This window comes from Leptinotarsa decemlineata, unplaced genomic scaffold, assembly GCF_025532065.1.
Source record: "Leptinotarsa decemlineata unplaced genomic scaffold, Ldec_3_MD MMD2_tig00001973_RagTag_RagTag, whole genome shotgun sequence".
Lineage (NCBI taxonomy): Eukaryota > Metazoa > Arthropoda > Insecta > Coleoptera > Chrysomelidae > Leptinotarsa > Leptinotarsa decemlineata.
In genome coordinates, this window is record NW_027412572.1 from 2,213,969 (window position 1) to 2,236,618 (window position 22,650).

Consider the following 22,650-nt stretch of genomic DNA (forward strand, 5'->3'; position numbering starts at 1 on the left):
AACAACTGTACCAAAAATCAGTCATTTCTAGGTAGAAAGTAGGATTTTGTGGGCTAAAACATGTGAAAGTACAGACAATAACAGAATAGGATGATTCAAAATAACAAAATTGTAAACAAAATATCACATTTTCACAATAAATGCTGAAAATGCTGTCCATTACATTCTAAACACTTCAAAATGTTTTTTGTACGCGACTTGTGGTTGCTTTTTCAATTTCTTGGGGATCCAGATCTTCAATACTCCGCACTATTCGCCTTCGCAATTCTTCTTTGCAAAATGTTTTTTGTACGCGACTTGTGGTTGCTTTTTCAATTTCCTGGGGATCCAGATCTTCAATACTCCGCACTATTCGCCTTCGCAATTCTTCTTTGGTAGGCACTGGAGTACTGTATACCCTTTCTTTCAAAACACCCCATAAAAAAGTCAACTGGCGTGAGATCGGGTGATCTCGGTGGCCAATCCCACGGCCCTAAACGCCTAAACCAACGATCGTCGAAGAGTTCGTCAAGTTTCCTGGAAATTTTTTCCTGGGTGGAATGAGCTGGCAGTTGAAACCACGAATTCCTATATTCCTCTAAAGGCGAATTTTCAAGAAAATCGGTTACAATCGTCCTTAATATTTGTAGATATCTCTCTGCATTCAGTGTGTCTTCATAAATAAAAAAGCTAATTTTATTGTTCTTCAGAATACAGAAAACATTCAGGTCAAATTTTTCTTGAAAGGACATTTCTTTTGTAACATGAGGATTATGATCAGCCCAAAAATGTTTATTCCTTCTATTGAAAATACCGTCCCTCGTAAATTTTGATTCGTCGCTCCAAATTATTTTTGACAAAAATTCCCGATCTTCCTGTGTGTGAATCAAAAGGGATTCACAAAAATGCATTCTACGTTCGAAGTCTTCTGCTTTTAGAGCTTGAACTTTGGTAAATTTATACGGATGCATTCCGTGATTTTTCAAAATTCTTTGTACTGAAGCATGTGATACACCTAAATCTTTTTCTGCAATGCGAATGGAAGCTTCTGGATATGCATAAAAATATGCCAAAACGTTAACAGTATTGTCCTCATTTGAAGTAACAGGTTTTGGTAATGTTGAAGGCGCTTTTAACATGGAGCCATAGTTAAGGAAATTATTTTAATACTGACGATGACGAAGTAGTATTCAGTCCAACTGTAGAAAGTCCTTCATGACTAACCAATAATCCTCCTTAAAATAACGTGAGTTGGCGTATGTAGTTGTAACATATGCCTTGTAATCCAAAGATCGTGTGTTCAAATCCCATGGACCCTATAATTTTTTATATTATCAGCAGTAATGTTATACAAAAAAATTTGTATGATACTTTTGTTAAAAGTGATTTTATTTTGCTCGTGAGTTTGCTCCACTTGCTGACGCTCGTTTTGCAATAATCCCCACTCACAAAATAAAATGCCACTTTCAACGCTTGTAGGTAAAACGTGAATAACTATTTTTCCACAAAAACGGCTTTATTAAGAAAACTTGACGATTTAGATATAGGGACATGTATATCATTTTGAAGCATTTTTCACCATCTTCAATTTATCGAGTAATATACAGGGGGTTCCATTTGAAAAAATGAACTTTCGACTACTTTTATGCACAATGAAAATAATAATAATTTTAGCACGCCCGGTATGATATGGAGTCGATTACTTGGTGTTATTTGAATATTTCGAGTTTGTCCAAACTATCATCAAAATATCAACTTTTCATGAATTGAGAGTACTGATGTATTTAATTTCAATTAAGGCTATGTTTTGGACCATATTTAGCACGATTTATTTTTTATCTCGAAAACAGATAGAGATAGGTATAGGACATTATCAACAAAAAAGTATCAAAATACTAGAGCGATTCCAAAAATGTAATAATATACGGGGTGTTCCATTAAAAAAAATATAATTGCTAGGACTTTTTGATAGAAGTGGCAACGCCGCAATGCTGAAAATATTTTTGATCGATAGAACAGGTAAGGAAATGTGAGAGGTGAAATTTTCAGAAAAATCATGTTTTGCGTTTTCCAGAAACGTCTAACCTACCATCGACCGTGAGTCACGCTGTATATTCAAGTGACGTATTCCTGAAACAATTTAAAAAAAGTCTTCGTAGACTTGTGTCCTGAAATGCTTCTTTTTGGAGATACAGGGTGTTGAATTTTTTTGTTCGTTTTTTAGAAACAACTTTTGAAAAAAATAGGTCATTTGCACAAAACTTGGTACCCGGGTTTTTTGACGTGGGAAATCTAGAGCGCGCTGGGTATGCTTTCATTATTCATTTTAAATTGCCCTAATTCTGTTGACAGTGAACATTTGGTAATTTTCATGAAAAAACCTTATTTCCACATATGTATGCATTGAAAAGATAAGAATTTCTAGCATCCGTTAGAGCCATTATTTTGATGTCATACTTGCAAGGCTTCATCGGCATATACATCTTGAATCTAACTTTGCCTCGAAAGTTTACAAGCATTTCGTCAACGGTTGCTGACTGACTCATTTCGTAGACACTTCCGCTATTATTTATAAATGAGTTGAATATGAAGGAGATGGCTGCTAATGGGTCCTGTTTTATTATTTCATCCCTATCCTCTGGATTGTCAAACCTCAGAGCAGACAAAATTATAGCGAATCGTTTTTTACTCATTACTGCCCTGAATATGTTTCTCCCACTTCCATCTCTTTCAAAAAGAGTCTTGATATTTTCATGGCTTGAGTTGAATACAGAGGTATATATCAAAAGGCCAAAGAAAGCTCTCATCTCAATAACATCAATATCTCTTAAGTTACTCGAATCCACCTTGTACTTTGTGCGCATTGTTTCCCCCTGTTGTTTCTTGATTTGTTTCTTCTTCCTCCGCACTTTCATCACTATCACTACCTTGAGATAACTCACTGTGACTGTCATGATCGGCAATTTCAAATTCATCCTCCGAAGAAACATTGTCTATTTCACCACAAGTCACTATTTGTCTCGTTATACCAATACAAAAGAGTGTTATCATAATCTTCATCCCTAGTCTAGTTAACATGTACTTTTTTTTGTAACGTTTTTCAGCCCTGTCCAAAAATTACGACCAAGGTGTCATTCGATTCGTATTGTTGCATAGAAAGTTTAAGGAAACGTCCGAAAACGCGCCGATAAAAATTACAAAAGTTATAAACAATTAAGTGAAAAAAAATGGGGCTTTATTTTTTTCTTGATATCTCGGAAAATTTTCAAAATTTTGGAAATTTGAAAAAATATTTGAGAAAATCAATGAATTTGCGTAAAAAAAGTCCCGACTCCCGAAACTGTATCTCGATTATTTATAATTTTTACAGAGCCCTGAAAATAGAGCCAAAAGCGGGTAGTCTGGCTTCCGCGCGCTTTTTGTCACTATGACATAAAAACAAAAAAAATATTTAAACATATTAAATGTAAATATTAAGGAATGAAAAAATTCATGTAATGTTGGGATACATCAATAAACAACAATTCGCAGTCAAAAAATTTTTATCCCAATTTTAACGTTAATTATAAATTTGTTAATTAATAACTTTTTCTGAATTGAAAGTTAATATAAAAATCCCTATAATTGTTCAACTAAAACCCTGGCATTTTTTACCTTTGGTGAAGTTATCCTTAATAGGCAAAAAAATAGATTACCCTTGCCAAAATAAAAAAAATTGTTATTTTCTATTTTATATTGAATTGAAAATTATAATTAAAAAAAAATACATTACAAAATTTTTTTTCCTGATTTTTTATTGTTTCAATGTCTCATGGCTAAAAACTAATTATTAATATTTTTTTTTAACTTTCTACAGCTATTGTTAATAAATTTATTATAAACAAATACATTGTTTACAAGCAATTCGAAAATTTTTTTTGCATTATGTTAATTGAAAAAAATCATGATTTTTAGAAAAAAAAATAGTTTCTTTGTTGCTAAAAAATGCGTTTGTTTATTAATAATCGTTTTTGGCAATTAAATATTAAAATTAAGGAACCGTTTTTTTTTTGAAAATCATAAATTTTATTGTTCTTCAAGGTTTTGAAAAAACTTTTTTTTTATTCTCTTTTCTAATTGTTTATTTGAAAAAAATTATTTTTTAAAATTTTTTTCAATACTTTGTTCTATAATAAAAGTAACTATGTGTTTTTTTAAATTTATTCTATTTTTTATGAAACTTTTGATATTGTGATACCTTGATACTTGTCTTTCTCATTCGCTCCTTCGCTTCTATAATTATAATAACTTTTAAACTATTGCAGTTATGACAAATATGCTTCAAGTCTTTTCTGTTCATTATGAATTTATTAACAATTTAAGCCTTTTACTAAAGTTGTAGTCCTATTATTCCTATTATCCTATTAGTCCCATTAGTCCTATTAGTCCTATTATTCATTTAATTATTGATCGTTATTAATTGAAAAAAGAAAAATTTTTAAGTCTTTTTAACATAAACTTCGTGTCATGTAAAAATAAATCATAAGGATTTTATTATTTGCACTTTTAGTAGTTGTAGGATCATTAACATTCACTTATTGTCATATTTGTATGGAGTTTAAGAAAATTAAATGAAGTAATCAGTCATTCTGTTAATTCAATTTCAATGAGTTTACTCATTAACCTTCTTCAAATTTCCGATGCGCACAAATTCTTAAATTATTTTAAAATTCCGGTTTATTCCTGTAGGCGATATTCTTTTGTTACGTGGAAGAAACATCTGCTTACGGTTTGGAGGGTTGAATAAACAATAAAAAGAATAATAAAAAAAAAGTTTTTTCAAAACCTTAAAGAACAATGGAATTTATGATTAAAAAACGGTTCTTCAATTTTAATATTTAGTTGAAAAAAACGATTGTTAATTACCAAACGCATTTTTCAGCAATAAAGAAATTTTTTTAAGAAACATTTTTTTTTTCTAAAAATCATGATTTTTTTCAATTAACATAATGCAAAAAAAAATTTCGAATTGCTTATGAACAATGTATTTGTTTATAATAAATTTACTAACAATAGCAAAAAAATATTAATAATTAGTTTTCAGCCATGAGACATTGAAACAATAAAAAATTAGAAAAAAAATTCTGTAATAATATAAAATTATAATTTTCAATTGTCAATATAAAAATAGAAAATGACAATTTTTCAATTTTGGCAATGGTAATCTATTTATTTGCCCATTATGGATAACTTCACCAAAGGAAAAATGCCAGAGTTTTAGTTTAATAATTATAGGGATTTTTATATTAACTTTCAATTCAGAAAAAGTTATTAATTAACAAATTTATAATGAACGTTAAAATTTGGATAAAAACTATTTGACTGCGGATTATTGTTTATTGATGTATCCCAACGTTACATGAATTTTTTCATTCCTTAATATTTACATTTAATATGTTTAAATAATTTTTTTTGTTGTTATGTCAGAGCGACGAAAGGTGCGCGGAAGCCAGACTACCCGCTTTTGGCTCTATTTTCAGGGCTCTGTAAAAATTATAAATAATCGAGATACAGTTTCGGGAGTCCTGACTCCCGAAACTGTATCTCGAATCTTTTTTCAAATTTCCAAAATTTTGAAAATTTTCCGAGATATTAAGAAAAAACTAAAGCCCCATTTTTTTCACTTGATTGTTTATAACTTTTTTAATTTTTATCGTCGCGTTTTCGGACCTTTCCTTAAACTTTCTAGGCAAAAATACGAATCGAATGACACCTTGATCCTAATTTTTGGACAGGGCTGAAAAATGCCACCAAAAAGAGCTTAATCGAGTACATGTGAACCAGACTACCCTATAACGTACCCGTTTTGACGGACCCGCCATTATTTTGAGTCGAGAGAAATGCTTACGTAAACAGAAACGTACCTTCCCACGGACTGTGCTCAACTAAATACTAAATATTTCTCAGACTTCGTTTACCCAAATTTACTCCCAGTTGAATGGTGTGGCACCAATAGCTAATAGATTAGGTGGCGTGATTCGCAGAAAAGCGAGAACATTTTAGAAATACTTCGAAAATAAAAATGGCTGCAGTCTCACAGACGGCACGTTACCAGTTAAGGGTCTTGATTCCTGAAAAAAAAGGAGTCAGAAAGGATTTTTCTCATTCTGATTGAGGAAAGATTGTATGAGTGTATAAAGGAAAAATAATAAAAAAAATATTTTTCGAATATCAGATGAATAAAAAGTATTCTCTCTCTCATTTTTGGAAATTTTTCTTCAATTCCAACATCAAAACTAACGAATATTTTGGTGTTATTCCATTTCGGTATTGAAGCCTATCATTTTCTCAGTAAAACGACTTTCTCATTTTTCTTTTTAATGTTTCCTCTATTTTGTTATTAATTTAATAAGAATGTGTTATTTATACGAATTTGATTTCCTTGCATTATGCCTTTCGAAATGGGAAATATCAAATTTTATCAGTCAACTAATAAAGTTTTGCTTCAGCCATCGACTAGTGAAAACTAATTATTAATTTTGAATCTGGAGTCAGAATAGTAGATGAATTTCTTTTAAATGACACGCCCGTCAGGTAGCTCCTCCCACACGTCTGGTGAGGGAGAGAGAGAGTATCATAGAGCCATTGTAAAATATAGCACAGGATCGGATTGGGAATAGGAAAAGATAAAGTTATTCTGACCGAACGAAAGATTGAAATATTAAAATTTCTACAATAACCAGATAGTTTTCAACTTACCTATCTGTATGTTTGCGTGTGTATACGTTTGTATTAAATCTTGCAAGTCTAATATCTTCCGATTGGCTTGAAATTTTACAGGTATTCATTACTAGGGACAAAACTTCATAATATTTTCATATTAAGAAATACTAAGATGGAGGCTCTGGAATGTTGGACGAATTTCGTTATTTTTGATTTGATTACAATCAAAATTGGTAGCAAAAACATTGTTGGATTTCATTTATTTTCAACAGTTGCATACACATCAGCGAAATTGAATTATTCACGATTAGTATTGACTTATATTGTCTAACCCTTTATATGGAATCAGACATATTATTTAAACTGTTGACCTTTCCTGCAAAATATTATATTCAAATCATTCAATTTTGAAAATACATCTGGCAGTATGAATTAATTTTGAGGAAGAATATGAGTAATTTACCCGGAGAGCCCTAGATGAATTATTTTTGAGGATCCGACTATGAATCATAAAATCTTTTCTGATACTTGATTTCTCAATTTTTTATTCATAAGTATCATCTGATTTTCTGAACACCCTGCTCATGTTTTCGAAAAAATAAATTTTGAACAGAACACGACTATAAATCATAAATTTGATGAAAAACTCATTATCTTCAACCTCAAAATACCAGCGTTATATATAATTTGACAATTAATAACAAAACTCGTTTGCCATCTTGAATTTCTGAATTCCAACAGAAAAATAACTATCTTCGAACCTTAAAGCCAGTCTTCCATAGAGCCCGACCAGATATCACAAAACTAGTCCGCCCTCTTGAATTTCCGAAATTCAATAGAAAAAAATCACGCCTGGAGACTACAAAATACCAATTTTAAATCGAATTGGTCCATAATCACAATACTCGTCAGACATCTTGAAGCCGTCATCTTGAATTCATTAATTTTAACTAAAGATTCATAATGTGCGATCCCAAAAACCCCATGAATCGGATAACACAACTTGTCCGTCACCTTGAATTCATTAATTTTGACAATACATTTATACTCTACGAGCCCAAAAAAATCCACATACTAATTTCAAATCGATTCGGACCATAATCACATATCTCGTTCGATATCTTGGAACCGTCATCTTGAATTCGTTAAGTTTGACAAAAGATTCATAATCTCTGACCCCGAAAACTTCCTTATAGCAAGTCAAATCGGGCCCTAATCACAAATCTCGTCCGCATCTTGAATTTATCAATTTTGATAAAAGATTCATAATTTTCAAATAATCTGCAATTTTCGTGTAAAAGTTCGGCCCTGGAATGCCCCGGCCTGGTCAAGTTAGAATTAGGGAGGAGTTTGTATTTATTTCATCGGGCGAAATCGCACTGCCATCTGGCGGTATACGTTTTCGTAACTAAAGGCTAAAGACACTTAACGCTAGTTGCACACACACCGATTTCGGACGGCCAGTATAAAATCGACCGATATTTTATTGGTAGCGGGTGCTTGCACACTCACCGGATTTTTATCGGTCAAACAATCAGTTGTTTTGTTGTCATAATTAGCACGCACTACCAAAACGAAGTTAATGAGTAGTAACTACAATTTCACCGAGCATTCGAGACTGGAATGGTCGGTAAAATACCGATGAGTATGTAAGAGTGTATTTAGTCATGTACGCCACTACTTCCCGGTACTACCGGCGATACAGTGGCAAAGGACGGCTGCTCACCGGTATTTTACCGGCGATACAGTGGCAAAGGACGGCTGCTCACCGGTATTTTACCGGCGACGATCACCGGTAGGCGTGTGTGCCAGGTCCCGTTCCCACATGTGTTTCACTATTGGAATTTGGACGACCGGTACAAAGTCGGCCGTCCAAAATCGGTGTGTGTGTGCAACTAGCGTAAGGGATATCATAGTTTATAATGTTTTATACCATTTCTCTCATTTCAAGTGGCTGAACGGTTTGAACAGGTACAAATGGACAAGCTGGGCAAATTCTTTGACGAAATTATTGAATCAAGGAAGGAATATTTGAATTTGCATTGGGAGAATCCCGGATTATTTCGCGGAGTGGTAAGTAGTTAAATACAGGGTGATTCAAAAGTACTTTGACAAACTTCAGGAGGTGATTCCTCACAATATTCTAATATGAATTGTCCAAATAAATAAATGTCCGGAAACGCTTCGTTTCCAAGATACAGGATGTTGAAGTTTTATTTTTATTTTCGTTTTTTTCAAATAACTTTTGAAATACTGAACTTAATTAAACGAAACTTGGTAATAGGAGGTTTTTGAGGTGTCGAATTCGAACCTGATGTTCTTATTGCTCTTACTCGTAGGGGGCGCCACCTACACGTCCTTTTCTTTTTTAAAGATTCATAACTTTTTTGGGCGTACTTTTAGCACATTTTTCAGTAAAAAAATCGATTCCTCTATCATATCTACGTAAATAAGCTACCCTTGTTACTAATCGCTGTAAGCAACCGTTTTCTGAATATTTGATAATCGATGCATGTTGAATTTATTACGAATATTTTGCTTTTTTCACAAGAATGCTTTGGAAATGAATTTGACGTTTTACTCGTTTAAAGAGGTCATTACTGTTGGGTACGTTCCTTTATGACATCTTTAAGCGAAATAGTTATTTTTGTATCAAGGGTGCATAATCAGTATTTGTTTTAATAAAATTTGCAAGAAATGCCAACATTTTATTTCAGGAAATTTTGAATATGTAGAATAAACTAAAATGAACGAAACTAAATTGTATTCAAATAAATTGTTGTAAGTGTCCACCTTCAGCGAAGATACAGGCAGTCAGTCGTCTAGTCATTGAATCTCGTACTCGCTCAAAAATTATTGGTGTGTTTCATATTGTTTCACAGGCGTCTACTATTCGGTTTCTTAGATCTTTCTCGTTCACTACTAGAGTCTTATAAACTAGTGACTTCAAATGTCCCCAAAAATAAAAATCTATCGGGTTTAGATCTGGGGACCTTGGTGCCCACGCCTGGTTAGGTTCTTCTACACCCCTACCAATCCATCGATTTGGATAGACTGTGTTGAGGAATTCCCTGGCTATAACGCTAAAATGGGCCAGAGCCCCATCATTCATTAACCACATGCGGATACGAATTTCTAATGGTACATTCTGAAGTAGTCCCGGCAATTCATTTTCTAAGAAGTGTCTGTAAGTTGCGCCATTCAGTCGGAGCGGAAGAAAGAAAGGACCTATCAAGTAATTATCAATTATTGCCGCCCATACATTTACAGAAAATTGATACTGATAATGCCTTTCACTAACTGCGTGAGGATTTTCGAGAGCCCAAACATGGTTGTTATGAAAGTTTGTGATAGCATTTCGGGAGAAGTTTGCCTCGTCCGTGAAGAGTACATATCTTAAATATTGAGGATTTCCAGCCAATTTTCTCAAAAACCATTGACACATAGTAATACGTTACGGAAAGTCTCGTGGCAAAAGAGCTTGTACCCTTTGAATATGGTATGGATAAAACTGTTGATCGTGGATTATTCTCCAAACTGTGGACTGAGTAGAATTGACAGCTTCAGCAATTACTCTTGTGCTTGTTTCTGGATTCTCCTCGAGAACATTCAAAACAGCTTCTTCCAATTCTGGGGTTCGGACTGTTCGTGGTCTTCCAATAATATCAGCTGCCCTCTTGAAGCTATCTGTTTCTGCCAAACGAGGGTGGAGACTAGCAAATGTTGGAACTGAAGGCAAAATATTCGTAATAACTTCAACATGCATCGATTATCAAATAATCGATGTTTTCAAGTCCAAATATTTAGAAAACGGTTGCTTACAGCGACTAGTAACAGGGGTAGCTTATTTACGTAGATATGATAGAGGAATCGATTTTTTTACTGAAAAATGTGCTAAAAGTACTCCCAAAAAAGTTATGAATATTTAAAAAAGAAAAAGACGTGTAGGCGGCGCCCCCTACGAGTAAGAGCAATAAGAACATCAGGTTCGAATTCGACACCTCAAAAACCTCCTATTACCAAGTTTCGTTTAAATAAGTTCAGTATTTCAAAAGTTATTTGAAAAAAACGAAAATAGAAATAAAACTTCAACATCCTGTATCTTGGAAACGAAGCGTTTCCGGGCATTTATTTATTTGGACAATTCATATTAGAATATTGTGAGGAATCACCTCACCTCCTGAAGTTTGTCAAAGTACTTTCGAATCACCCTGTATAATGTAGCTCAGATTCTACATCACAATGAACATTTCAATGTAGGCCATTTCGCAATCAACAGGCTATCATTATCTATTATTCTACAAAAAAATCAGTTACTCATGCTCTGTCATAGCTTAGCAAATTCTTGTCTCAAATATGGTGTGTGTCTGTGGGCTAACTCCAAATTGTTTCCTGATGTTTTCATATCTCAGAAGAAGTTGATTCTAATAGTTGCAAGTTATGTATATAAAACCCTCCTTTATGCTTATTCATCAAATGCTGACTAAGTTATAATAAACTTATAAAAGCTAGCCATCTTGAAAGAAGAGTCAGTTCTGTTAGTACGATTGTCAGAGTAACTTCTGTACAATAAAGTCTGTAAATCTAAATAAAGTCTTTTTAAAAAGTGGTTCCCGTGGCCCGAAACTATAATTGGCGCAGTCGGTAGGATAGTGGAAGAAAATCGATCCTGAATTTTCTTCAGTACCAACTGTTTGTCCACTACAAAAAACCAGCTTCGTCCACCAACCACCCACAAAAAGGACCGGATCGTCAGACTCAGCTACTACAGTCCTCCAGGAAAGAATACTGACACACCATCGAGGTAAGTCGAGTTTTCCTACCTGATTCCAAAATTTCCTTAAATCTTTATCGTAAATATTTGTGGAAGTTTCGGAAAAGTGATTATTATAATCAAAAAACGAAAACAGACATCATTTTCTCTTATAGCAATTGAAATTGGTGACAGGACTATAGAAGTCACGTAGATTAAGAAAGACAATTTAAATACCGATTTAAATTGAAGCAATTAAGTGAAAAACGCCGAATCAAAATTTCATACATTCAAATCATTTTTCTCTTTCCTCACTCATAGCAAACAATAAATGCATAGTGTTCACTAAATAGTAAAACAAAGAAGCTAAAGAATAACTTGCTGCTACTTATATCATATGCTTAATAGACAGAAAATAATCTATTTATATCATACGCTGATATAAAGAGAGTATCAATTTCACACACACACAACGACGCTTCAGAAATATTCTTGTGATAAACTTCGCAATATTATTACCGTGATTCTTTTCTGAATAAATGAAGAAAGCAAACTCTTATCTTGAATAGATTCGCTGAGTAATCTTTTCCGATAAGATCGCGACAATAATACATGACCGAACCTGAAATTGAAGATTTAGTACAGTCGCTTGTCTCTCTATCCGTTTCAAATATGTCCACCGAAATTAATTATACTTTATTTAAAATTTATTCTGACACCATACCTTTGTATGATGGATCTCCAGACACCCTCGAAATTTTTATAAATGCAATTGACAAATTTCATAATAAATATTATAGCGCTGACGATACACTAAATCAGTGTATCTTGAGTATTATTATTGGTAAACTCAGAGATAGAGCACAATTATTGATTGGTGCAAGAACGGAATTAAACACATGGATTTTAATAAGAAATGAATTAAGAAATACATTTGGTGATAGACAAAATTTAGATAACCTTGAACAACAACTTTTTACACTTGTCCCTAATAGAAACGAACACCCCCTCGATTTTGCGAAAAGAATACAAGTACTGAGAAGTAAATTAATCTTTAAAATTAATTCTATTGCCGCTGTAGACCCACAGACTAAAGCGATATATATTCGTCAATATCAATCACAGTCTTTGAAAGTATTTATGAGAAATTTAACTATTAGATTACAAGATAAAGTAATTGTTCAAAAACCAGATAGCCTTGAAGAAGCAATGAATTTAGTTTTGGAAGATGAAAATTTTAGACAAACACAAAAAATGGTTTTTCAGAACCGCTCAAGCACTAACGTTCAAAAACAATACCCACCAAAACAAATAAAACCAAATTATAGTAATTTCCCTGTACAGAATTATTCACACTTACAAAATTTTCAACAAACTAACTTTAGAAATCCTACACCTTCTACTAGTCAAATGCCAAATAGACCTTTTAATAATTATCAACAATTTAACCAAAAACCACAATTTCCAAGCCAACCCATAAATATCCAACCTAAACAAGTTCAACATAAATTTTTAACGAATAAACAAGTGTTTGGACCACCCCAAAATGTGTTTAAACCAACAAATAAACCTGATACTAGAATCATTCAACCAATGTCGACTACTTCTAGAAATCCTACGGTTAGTAGATCGAATATGCCTTACCACCCAGCAAATAACCGATCTTTTAGGCAACCCCCAAGACAAACCTTCATAAGTGAAGAACTTTACAACCATAATGATGACCATGAATACGACATGACACTAGGTTACCCCATTAACCAATACCCTGTCGAAGACCAATACCCAATTGAAGACCAACACCCTCCAGATCAATATCAATTAACTGATGAATTAAATGAATATTACTTTACTCCCCAAGAAACGACTGAAATAACTGACTCAAACACTGAATACGAAGACGAAAATTTTTACAAACCGCCTCCGATAAACAAGACGGTATAATAGAACTTTATTCAGGCTCTATAAATGGATTACCTTATATACAAATCCAAAATCCCCTATTAAACTACTAATTGATACCGGATGTCATACTTCCATGTTAAGACCATCTATTGTAGAAAAATATTATCCAGACAGAATATTTAGAGAACCCTCTCAGTTAAAAACTTCATTAGGTGAAAAAGAAATTCAATATAAAGCTATTATCCCAGCTTTTGAAGAATTTCAAAGCAACTATGAAACGGAATATATTTTATTCCAATTTCATGAATTTTTTGATGGAATTTTAGGTTTAAAAGAACTTAAAAATCTTGACTTAAATATCGATTTTAGCAATCAAATCTTAAGAAATGAAAATGTACAAATCCCTTTCTACTATAGACAGCCTCACGAAACTTCTTTTACTATCGAAATACCACCATATGAAACTTTAATAAAGAAATACCCTGTCGATATCAGTGAAGGAGAAATAATAATTCCAGAGGGATTTATTGATAAACTATACGTACCTGAAACAATAACTTATGCCAAAAATTATCGCGCAACTTTCGAAATTTTTAATAAAACTAATAAAACTATCTCTATAACAATGAATGAACCGTTCCCATCCAACCAAATAAATAAAGAACAATTTGAATTTTATAATATTGAACAAGCCTTACCTGAAAATTATAATAATAATTCCATAACTGATATAACAAGTAAAATTAGGACCGACCATATGAACACGGAAGAAAAAAACGCAATTTTAACAGTTTGCAAAGAATTTTTAGACATATTTCATGATGAGAATACTAAACTTTCTTTCACAAACAAAATAAAACATGAAATTAAAACGACAGACGAAATACCAGTACACACTAAATCCTATCGGTTTCCTCATTGCCATAAAGAAGAAGTAAATAAACAAATAGAAAAAATGTTGAATGACGGAATAATACGACCATCATCATCATCTTGGAGTAGCCCTATTTGGATTGTACCGAAGAAAGCGGACGCCTCAGGAAAGAAAAAATGGAGAATTGTCGTTGATTATAGGAAATTGAACGAAAAAACGATTGATGACCGATACCCCATTCCTAATATCGAGGACATACTGGATAAACTAGGGAAATGTAACTACTTCACTACTCTAGATTTAACTTCAGGATTTCACCAAATAGAGATGGAAGAAAATTCTATTGACAAAACAGCCTTCAACGTAGAACACGGCCATTACGAATATGTCAGAATGCCGTTTGGATTAAAGAACGCTCCAGCGACGTTTCAACGCGTTATGGATTACGTTTTGAAAGACCTAAGAAACAAAATATGTCTCGTCTATATGGACGATATAATAATTTTTTCGACCTCCCTTCAGGAACACATCTCCAATCTAAAACAAGTCTTTAAAGTATTAAGAGAAGCTAAATTGAAAGTACAATTAGACAAATCGGAATTCTTAAAACAAAATGTAGAATTTTTAGGACATATTGTAACACCCCACGGTATAAAACCCAATCCGAATAAAATAAAAGCAATCCAAAATTTTCCCATACCAACTACTGCTAGAGATATTAAATCATTCCTCGGTTTGCTAGGATATTATAGAAAATTTATTAAAGATTTCGCGCAATTAACAAAACCGCTAACTCAATGTCTAAAAAAAGGAGAGAAAATCCTTCATTCTGCCGAATTCCTAGAAACCTTCGAAAAATGTAAACAAGTTTTAACTAATGAACCTCTTCTTCAACATCCCGATTTTAGTAAACCTTTTATCTTGACAACCGATGCTTCTAACGTAGCAATTGGAGCTGTGTTATCACAAGGCCCTCTAGGTAAAGATAAACCCATCGCGTATGCCTCAAGAACTTTAAATTCCGCAGAACAAAATTATTCAATTATAGAAAAGGAATTATTGGCAATTGTCAATTTTACCAAATACTTTAGACCTTACCTTTTTGGTAGAAAATTTACGATTGTTACCGATCATAAACCACTCCAATGGTTATTCAATTTAAAAGACCCCTCTTCAAAATTAGTAAGATGGCGCCTAAGATTAGAAGAGTATGAATATAACATCATACATAGAAAAGGAAAAAAGAATTCTGTTGCTGATGCCCTATCCAGAATTGAACTACATCCATTAGAAAATTATTCTTTACTAGGAAATTTCGATACGGAAGAAGATCGTTTAGAAGATTTCGCAGAATATTGCGTAGATGAAAACGATAACCCTGAGATTGATGAAATTGCCAAAATAGTGCAAGAAATAGATGAACTCGCCAATGAAGAAGTCGAAAAACATCAATCAAGAGAAGAACCCCAACCCGAAAATTACCACACAGGACATTTTCAACCAGCTAAAGAAAAACAAAAACTCCCAGAGGAAAAGAAGATTAAAATACTTTCAGACATAATAGTCGTACCAGCCCAACAAGAAGAACCGAAAATAAAACACTCAAATGAAACACAACATTCTTCGCAAGAAGACCCGATTTTAGAAATCCCAATATCAGAGCAACCATTAAATAAATTTAAAAATCAAATATTCTTAGTTCAAAGTAACGACATAATTTCACCAAAAGTAAGTATAACTAAACCCTTTGATAAGACACGTTTAAAAATCGTAATATCTACTAGAAACATTGAAAACGATATAGTAAAAATCTTTTTAGAATATTTGAAACCTAATACTGTTTATGGTATAATATTTCAAGAGGAATTAAAGAATGTAATAATTCCGATAATCCAAAAACATTTTAGAAACTCAGCCTTTAAACTTGTTCAAAGTAATATACTATTGAAAGACATTTTGAAGAAAAATGAACAACAAGAAAAAATTAAATACCATCATGAAACAAAAACTACACATAGAGGCATAAATGAAACAAAACTGTCTCTATCAAAAGTATACTATTGGCCTAATATGATTCAAGATATAACAAACTACGTAAATACATGCGTAACATGTCAAAAATCAAAATACGAAAGGCACCCTAATGTCATAAAATTTAACCCAACACCAATTGGAGAATACCCGTTTGAACATATTTATGTTGATGTTCTATCACTTGATAGACTAAAATTCCTAACAATTATTGACAGCTTTTCGCGCTTTGCACAAGCATACCCCATACAACTAAATGCGACAGACATCTTAGATGGTTTATTAAAATTCATATCTCATTACGGTATTCCAAATAAAATAACCTGCGATTCTGGCACAGAATTTAAAAATAACTTGATTGAAGATTTTTGCAAACTTCATAAAATTATGTTGCATTACATTACCCCAAAAAACCCGAACAGTAATAGTCCGGTAGAACGTTTTCATTCTACTCTAATTGAAGAAATACGAACTTTAAAATTAGAATTTCCTAATCGACCAATAACAAAACAAATGTTGTATGCGATTCTAGGATATAATAATACTGTCCATTCCGCAACTAAATTCACACCCTTCCAAATTATTAAAGGTAATGTAGAACACCAGAGCCCTTATGATGTAACGTTAGAAAAGATAACCTCAAACTATATAGAAAAACATTCAAGAAATATGAAAATATTAAAAGAAATAGTAGAACAAAACAATGAAAAAGCCAAGAACCTATCTAAAGTAAATTCCAACAGAAATGATCCCCCAGAAATTGAAATTGATAAAAATACTTTTCTTAAAGAAACTCCTCGAAATAAATTATCACCCTTATATAAGGAAATTCAACCAAAAAAAGATAGTAACTTCAAAATTGAAACTTCTAAATCAAAATACCATAAAAGTAAGTTAAAGCCACAAAGAAAAATCATTAAGAAACAAATTGTTTCAGATGACAACGTTATACCTTCTACTTCTCGGAATCCTTGCGACGACAGGACAAGACATAATAATGACGAGGATAAATAACCCTATCCTTCCCTTTTCCCTTGGAAAAGCAAGATCCACTACACAAAAACATACGTTTATAAAATACATTGACTTAAAACAATTTGATTCTCCCCTAAACATCTTAAATAATAATACAAAAACAATCGCAGAATTTATCTTGATCAAAGACCCTTTATACCCACAACTACACCACATGTATAATCATCTGAATTATTTGCTAGACACAATCAAAGTGAAATTAATCAATATTGAACCTCAAGAAAATAATCGATCGAAAAGGGCACTTATTAATATAGTAGGCAGAACAAGTAAATGGCTCTTTGGTACTTTAGATGATGAAGATGCAGAAAAATATAACAAAGCAATTTTCACTTTGGAAAAGAATCAGAACATGCTTCACCATGATTTAGAAAATTACCTAACTATCACAAGAAAATTTATGAATGAAACTACGAATAGCTTACAGCAGATTGTTAAAAACCAACAATTAATTGACGAACAAATAAAAAGTATTGTCTTAAATCTGAATAAGTTCACGCTATTCTTAAGACTTCAAAATTCTCTTGATACAATGATAATAGATTGTCAAATTATATTATCAATACTTAATAACATTGAAGATTCAATTTTATTTGCAGAATTAAACATTATTCATAGCACGATATTACCATTATCTGATATCGAAGAATTATTAAAAATAATGTCAAACCTTTACAAAGGCAGTTTACCAAACTTTAAAAACATTCAGTCGTATAATAAATTACTAAAAATTGAAATTAATTATAAAAATGGAATTATTATATTTGCAATTCATTTTCCGATACTTCTTGAAAATGTTTATGATTACTTCCATTTGTTCCCAATTCCAATACTCAACCAAGCTATCGTTCCTTTAAAACCCTATATAATTCTTAACTCGACTTACCATCATTATGAAGATGAACCCTGTACGAGAATTGAAAATACCTGCATATACCATGTTGACAACCAAATTTCAAAAGAAGATTGTTTACCGAAATTACTAATTGGTAAAACCGATCATCAATGCCAAACGATTCAAATTCAATTAGACCAGGACATAATAGAACCTGTCAACGATGCCTACATGATTATTATTCCCATTGATAAGATCATGATTGAGAAAAATTGTAAGGAGCATGGATACGAAAATATCAGACAACCACAGTTGATCCATATCCCACATAAATGTAACCTCACTGTTAGAGGCGAAGTTTATTCCAACGACGCCACTTCCGTTCAAGGAAACCCTCTACAGTTACCCGAAATAGATACTATTCAGCTACATCCTGAGAATAACCCTATGAAAGTTCCTGAAAGAGTAAACCTCGACGAACTAACCCGACTTCAGGACCTTGCTGAAAAAACCCAATTACATCGACTAGAAGCCTTAGAAGAAGACAGCACTTCTTATACTTTAATGTATATTTGTATATTCATAGTTATAATACTTATTACATATTTTATTTTATATTCCAAATATAAGAACAAATTCAAATGTTTTAAAAGGAAAAATAAACAAGAAAATATTCATTTAGAAAATGTTGATGAAAATAATGTTAACGTATTATTTTCATCTTAGGGATGGAGGAGTTATGTATATAAAACCCTCCTTTATGCTTATTCATCAAATGCTGACTAAGTTATAATAAACTTATAAAAGCTAGCCATCTTGAAAGAAGAGTCAGTTCTGTTAGTACGATTGTCAGAGTAACTTCTGTACAATAAAGTCTGTAAATCTAAATAAAGTCTTTTTAAAAAGTGGTTCCCGTGGCCCGAAACTATAATTTGCAGGAATGAAAAAGGTGATTCATGCAAAAGAATATTCAAGGAATTAGGTGTTTCAACTCTGAACCAGAAATGGGCCATTTTGTAAATAAAGTAAATCAGCAAACGCTCCTTCGTACTTATTAGGTTAGGTTAGGGCCAAAGTGAGTGGGTCTATTCGACCCTCCACCGCAACCCATAAGGGTTTATTGTGACTCACACTCGGCCAAATAAACACAGCTTCTTAACGAAGCCGATTAGTTTGTATGGTGAGTGGTCTTTCAGGTCAGATGGTAAGAGTGTGGCTCTGCCGAACTCTAAAATGCTGATTCGGTCCCCAGCGGGGAAGGCTCAAAGTATGTGCTCTGCTGTTTCATAATTTTCCAAACAGAGGCGACACACACTGTCTTTATATATACTTCATACGATCCTGCGATGGAAGTTCATAAAAATGTATTAATTTGGTAATTATGATTTTTTATAACTACTGCAAAATGAAATAGCTAAAAATTCAACATTTTTGAATTTTTTTTTATTTTATTTCGATTGTTTAAATAATTAATTAAGAAATAATTTTTCTTTTTAAAATCATAGTTTACACTTTTAAATAGTTTCCAAAAAAAAATTTATTTACTATTCAATTGTTTATTAGTTTAGCTTCAGAAAAAAAACATAACGTTGGTCAAAATTTGTATATAACAAATTGTTAAACTAACAAACAATTAAATTATAAATAGAAAAATTTTTTTTGTCAGACTATTTAAAAGTGTAAATTATAATTTTTAAAAGCAAAATTATTTCTCAACTGATTGTTTAAACAATCGAAATTTGAAAAAATAGATTTTAAACAATTGAAAATTAAAATTAGGAAATTTTTTTTCTCTAATCATAATTATCTCTATATATACAGGGCTTTTCATGATGAGCGTTAATTAGCCGTTTCTGGCAAACTATTCAACGGATCAACCTGAAAATTCCACAGTATGCATGAGTCAATATGACCTACACGCCTAAAATATTTTAGACGAAGCGGCGTTGTCGCTTCTACTATAAGGTAGCGGCTTCTTTGATTTTTCAAATGGAACACCCCGTATATAATATCATATTATGATTCATTATCACTTTGTCAACAAATTCATATACTATTTCCCTATACCTATCTATTACCGTTTAGAAGATATAAATTAATTTCGATATTTTTTTTACCAAACATGAACTTTTATAAATGCTGATAATCTTGAACTCTCTTGCAATAAAACGATCAAATTTGAAATGGAGTGGAGTGATACTATGAGGATCTTCACTCCGAGTCATATTTTCATTTGCCTCATACAGGGTCTTCAAAAAATGCAGATACTTTGATCTCATGAAAAAATGAGTGGAACACAATTTTTTCAAATGGAACACCCTGTATATTTCAACATTTTTGAGCTCTACATCCCATTTTAGATTAACTATGTTCAGATAATACTATTTCTGAACCGTTTTCGAGATAAACTGTTTCAAAAGGAAATTGACATGGTTTCCTTGTTCATCACTCATTTTTGTAAAACAGATTTCGTTTGATGTTTCTCAATTAGTCACAGATAATACAATGAAAAGATAATTATTTAAATACTCCTCAACCATTGAATGAAACTTCTCTTCAAACAATAGTTTTATTAACGCTGAAACACGAACTGAAAATAATAAACCCATAAATTAATGAGTTAATTTATTCGTCAGTGTATTTCAGAATATGTTCAAACACATCTCCACCTCTACTTAAACAAACATGTAATCTCTTCAAAAGATTGTCATGTGTAGCGCTTCTGATCAAGTCTGGAGTCAAACTATTGAAAGCAGTTGTAACTCTCGATTTCATATCATCCATTGTTGTTATTGGAGTAGAGTAAACCATATTTTTAATGAAACCCCACACGAAATAATCTAATGGATTGCCATCTGGTGTTCTAGGAGGCCAACGAAAAGGTCCATTATTACCAATCCATCTGTCTTCGAAGATTTCGGTTGAAGCTTCGCTGACTGAATGAGAATTATGAGGTGGAGCACCATCCATTTGGTACCATACACGTTCTCTTCCTGGTCTATTATTTAAAATCATTTGAATTCCATTCCTCAGTAAATCTTCATATTTTGATGCATTCAAATTATCATCATAAAACTCGATATAAAGAATTGACTCATTCTTTATGGCACAAAATACATTGAATTGCCATCTTTCTTGAAAACCCCTTTGGCAGACAACATGGGGATTTTCTGGCGCCCAATAATGACTGATGTGTCTATTGAAAACTCCTTTTTTTGTGAACTTGGCCTCATCTGTCAAGGAAATGTTCATCCTCTTGAGTCTTGACAAGTAACCATTCAAAGAATTCCACTCTACGAGGTATATCAGTCTCTTCCAAATGTTGGACACAGTAGAACTTATAGGGATGCCATTTATTAAGAATTTGACAGATTGTCACGTAGGGTATAGCTATCTCCCTTTCAGCCTCGTGCAGAGAAGCATTTGGAAATGCATGAAAGTATCCCAAAACTGTTATACCATTGTCATCATCATCCACTTTAGTCTTCTTACGAATGATTTTTGGACGGAAGGTTCCATTCAACCTACAGTTTTTTAGTAGTCGATTTATCACATTATTATTTGGATTCGGAAGTTGTGGATATATTTCATGAAATACTCGGCATGTTCTACTTGCAATTTTATTGCACTCACCATAAATTATTAATAAATTCAAGAAATCTTCATTACTGTAACCTAATCTTGACATTATTCTATTATAATTGGTAGCTATCACAATCAGTCAAAACCACCAACGAAAGTCTGACGTTAAATAATTGGTTTATTTATTTTTCCAAAGCACACTATTAAAAAATATTAATGTGTACTGTTGTACGTTGGAGACCAATACCTCAATGTATACAAATTGTAACTTTTTCTAAGGTAGGTACATATCAATTTCGAATTGACTGATTTGAGACAGTTAAAAAACTGGATCAAAAAGAAATATTACTAAGTATAAAAAAAAAATGTTAAATATCCAAAATAAGTGATGAATTCAATAAAACGAGCAAGAAAAGCACGTCAGTTTCCGTTTGAAACAGTTTATCTCGAAAACGGTTCAAAATAGAAATAGTATATCTGAACAAAGTTAATCTAAAATTGGTTGTAGAGCTCAAAAATTTTGAAATATACAGGGTGTTCCATTTGAAAAAATTGATTTCCACTCAAAGTAACTGCATTTTTTGAAGACCCTGTATGAGGCAAATGAAAATATGACTCGGAGTGAAGATCCTCATAGTATCACTCCACTTCATTTCAAATTTGATCGTTTTAGTGCAAGAGAGTTCAAGATTATCAGCATTTATAAAAGTTCATGTTTGGTAAAAAAATATCGAAATTAATTTATATCTTCTAAACGGTAATAGATAGGTATAGGAAAATAGTATATGAATTTGTTGACAAAATGATAATGAATCATAATATGATATTATATACGGGGTGTTCCATTTGAAAAATCAAAGAAGCTGCTACTTTATAGTAGAAGCGACAACGCCGCTTCGTTTAAAATATTTTAGGCGTGTAGGTCATATTGACTTATGCATACTGTGGAATTTT

General features: G+C 32.3%; 1 protein-coding gene across 4 annotated transcripts in view; it reads left to right on the top strand.

The window, feature by feature from the left end:
* LOC141482807 (uncharacterized) overlaps positions 1–22,650 on the top strand; it is a 117,571-nt gene that overhangs the window by 88,461 nt on the left and 6,460 nt on the right. For all 4 annotated transcript variants that reach the window (XM_074176653.1, XM_074176652.1, XM_074176651.1 and 1 more), the window contains one exon: positions 8,633–8,754. In XM_074176653.1, the coding sequence (XP_074032754.1) occupies positions 8,633–8,754 (122 nt within the window). The remainder of the gene's footprint in view (positions 1–8,632; positions 8,755–22,650) is intronic.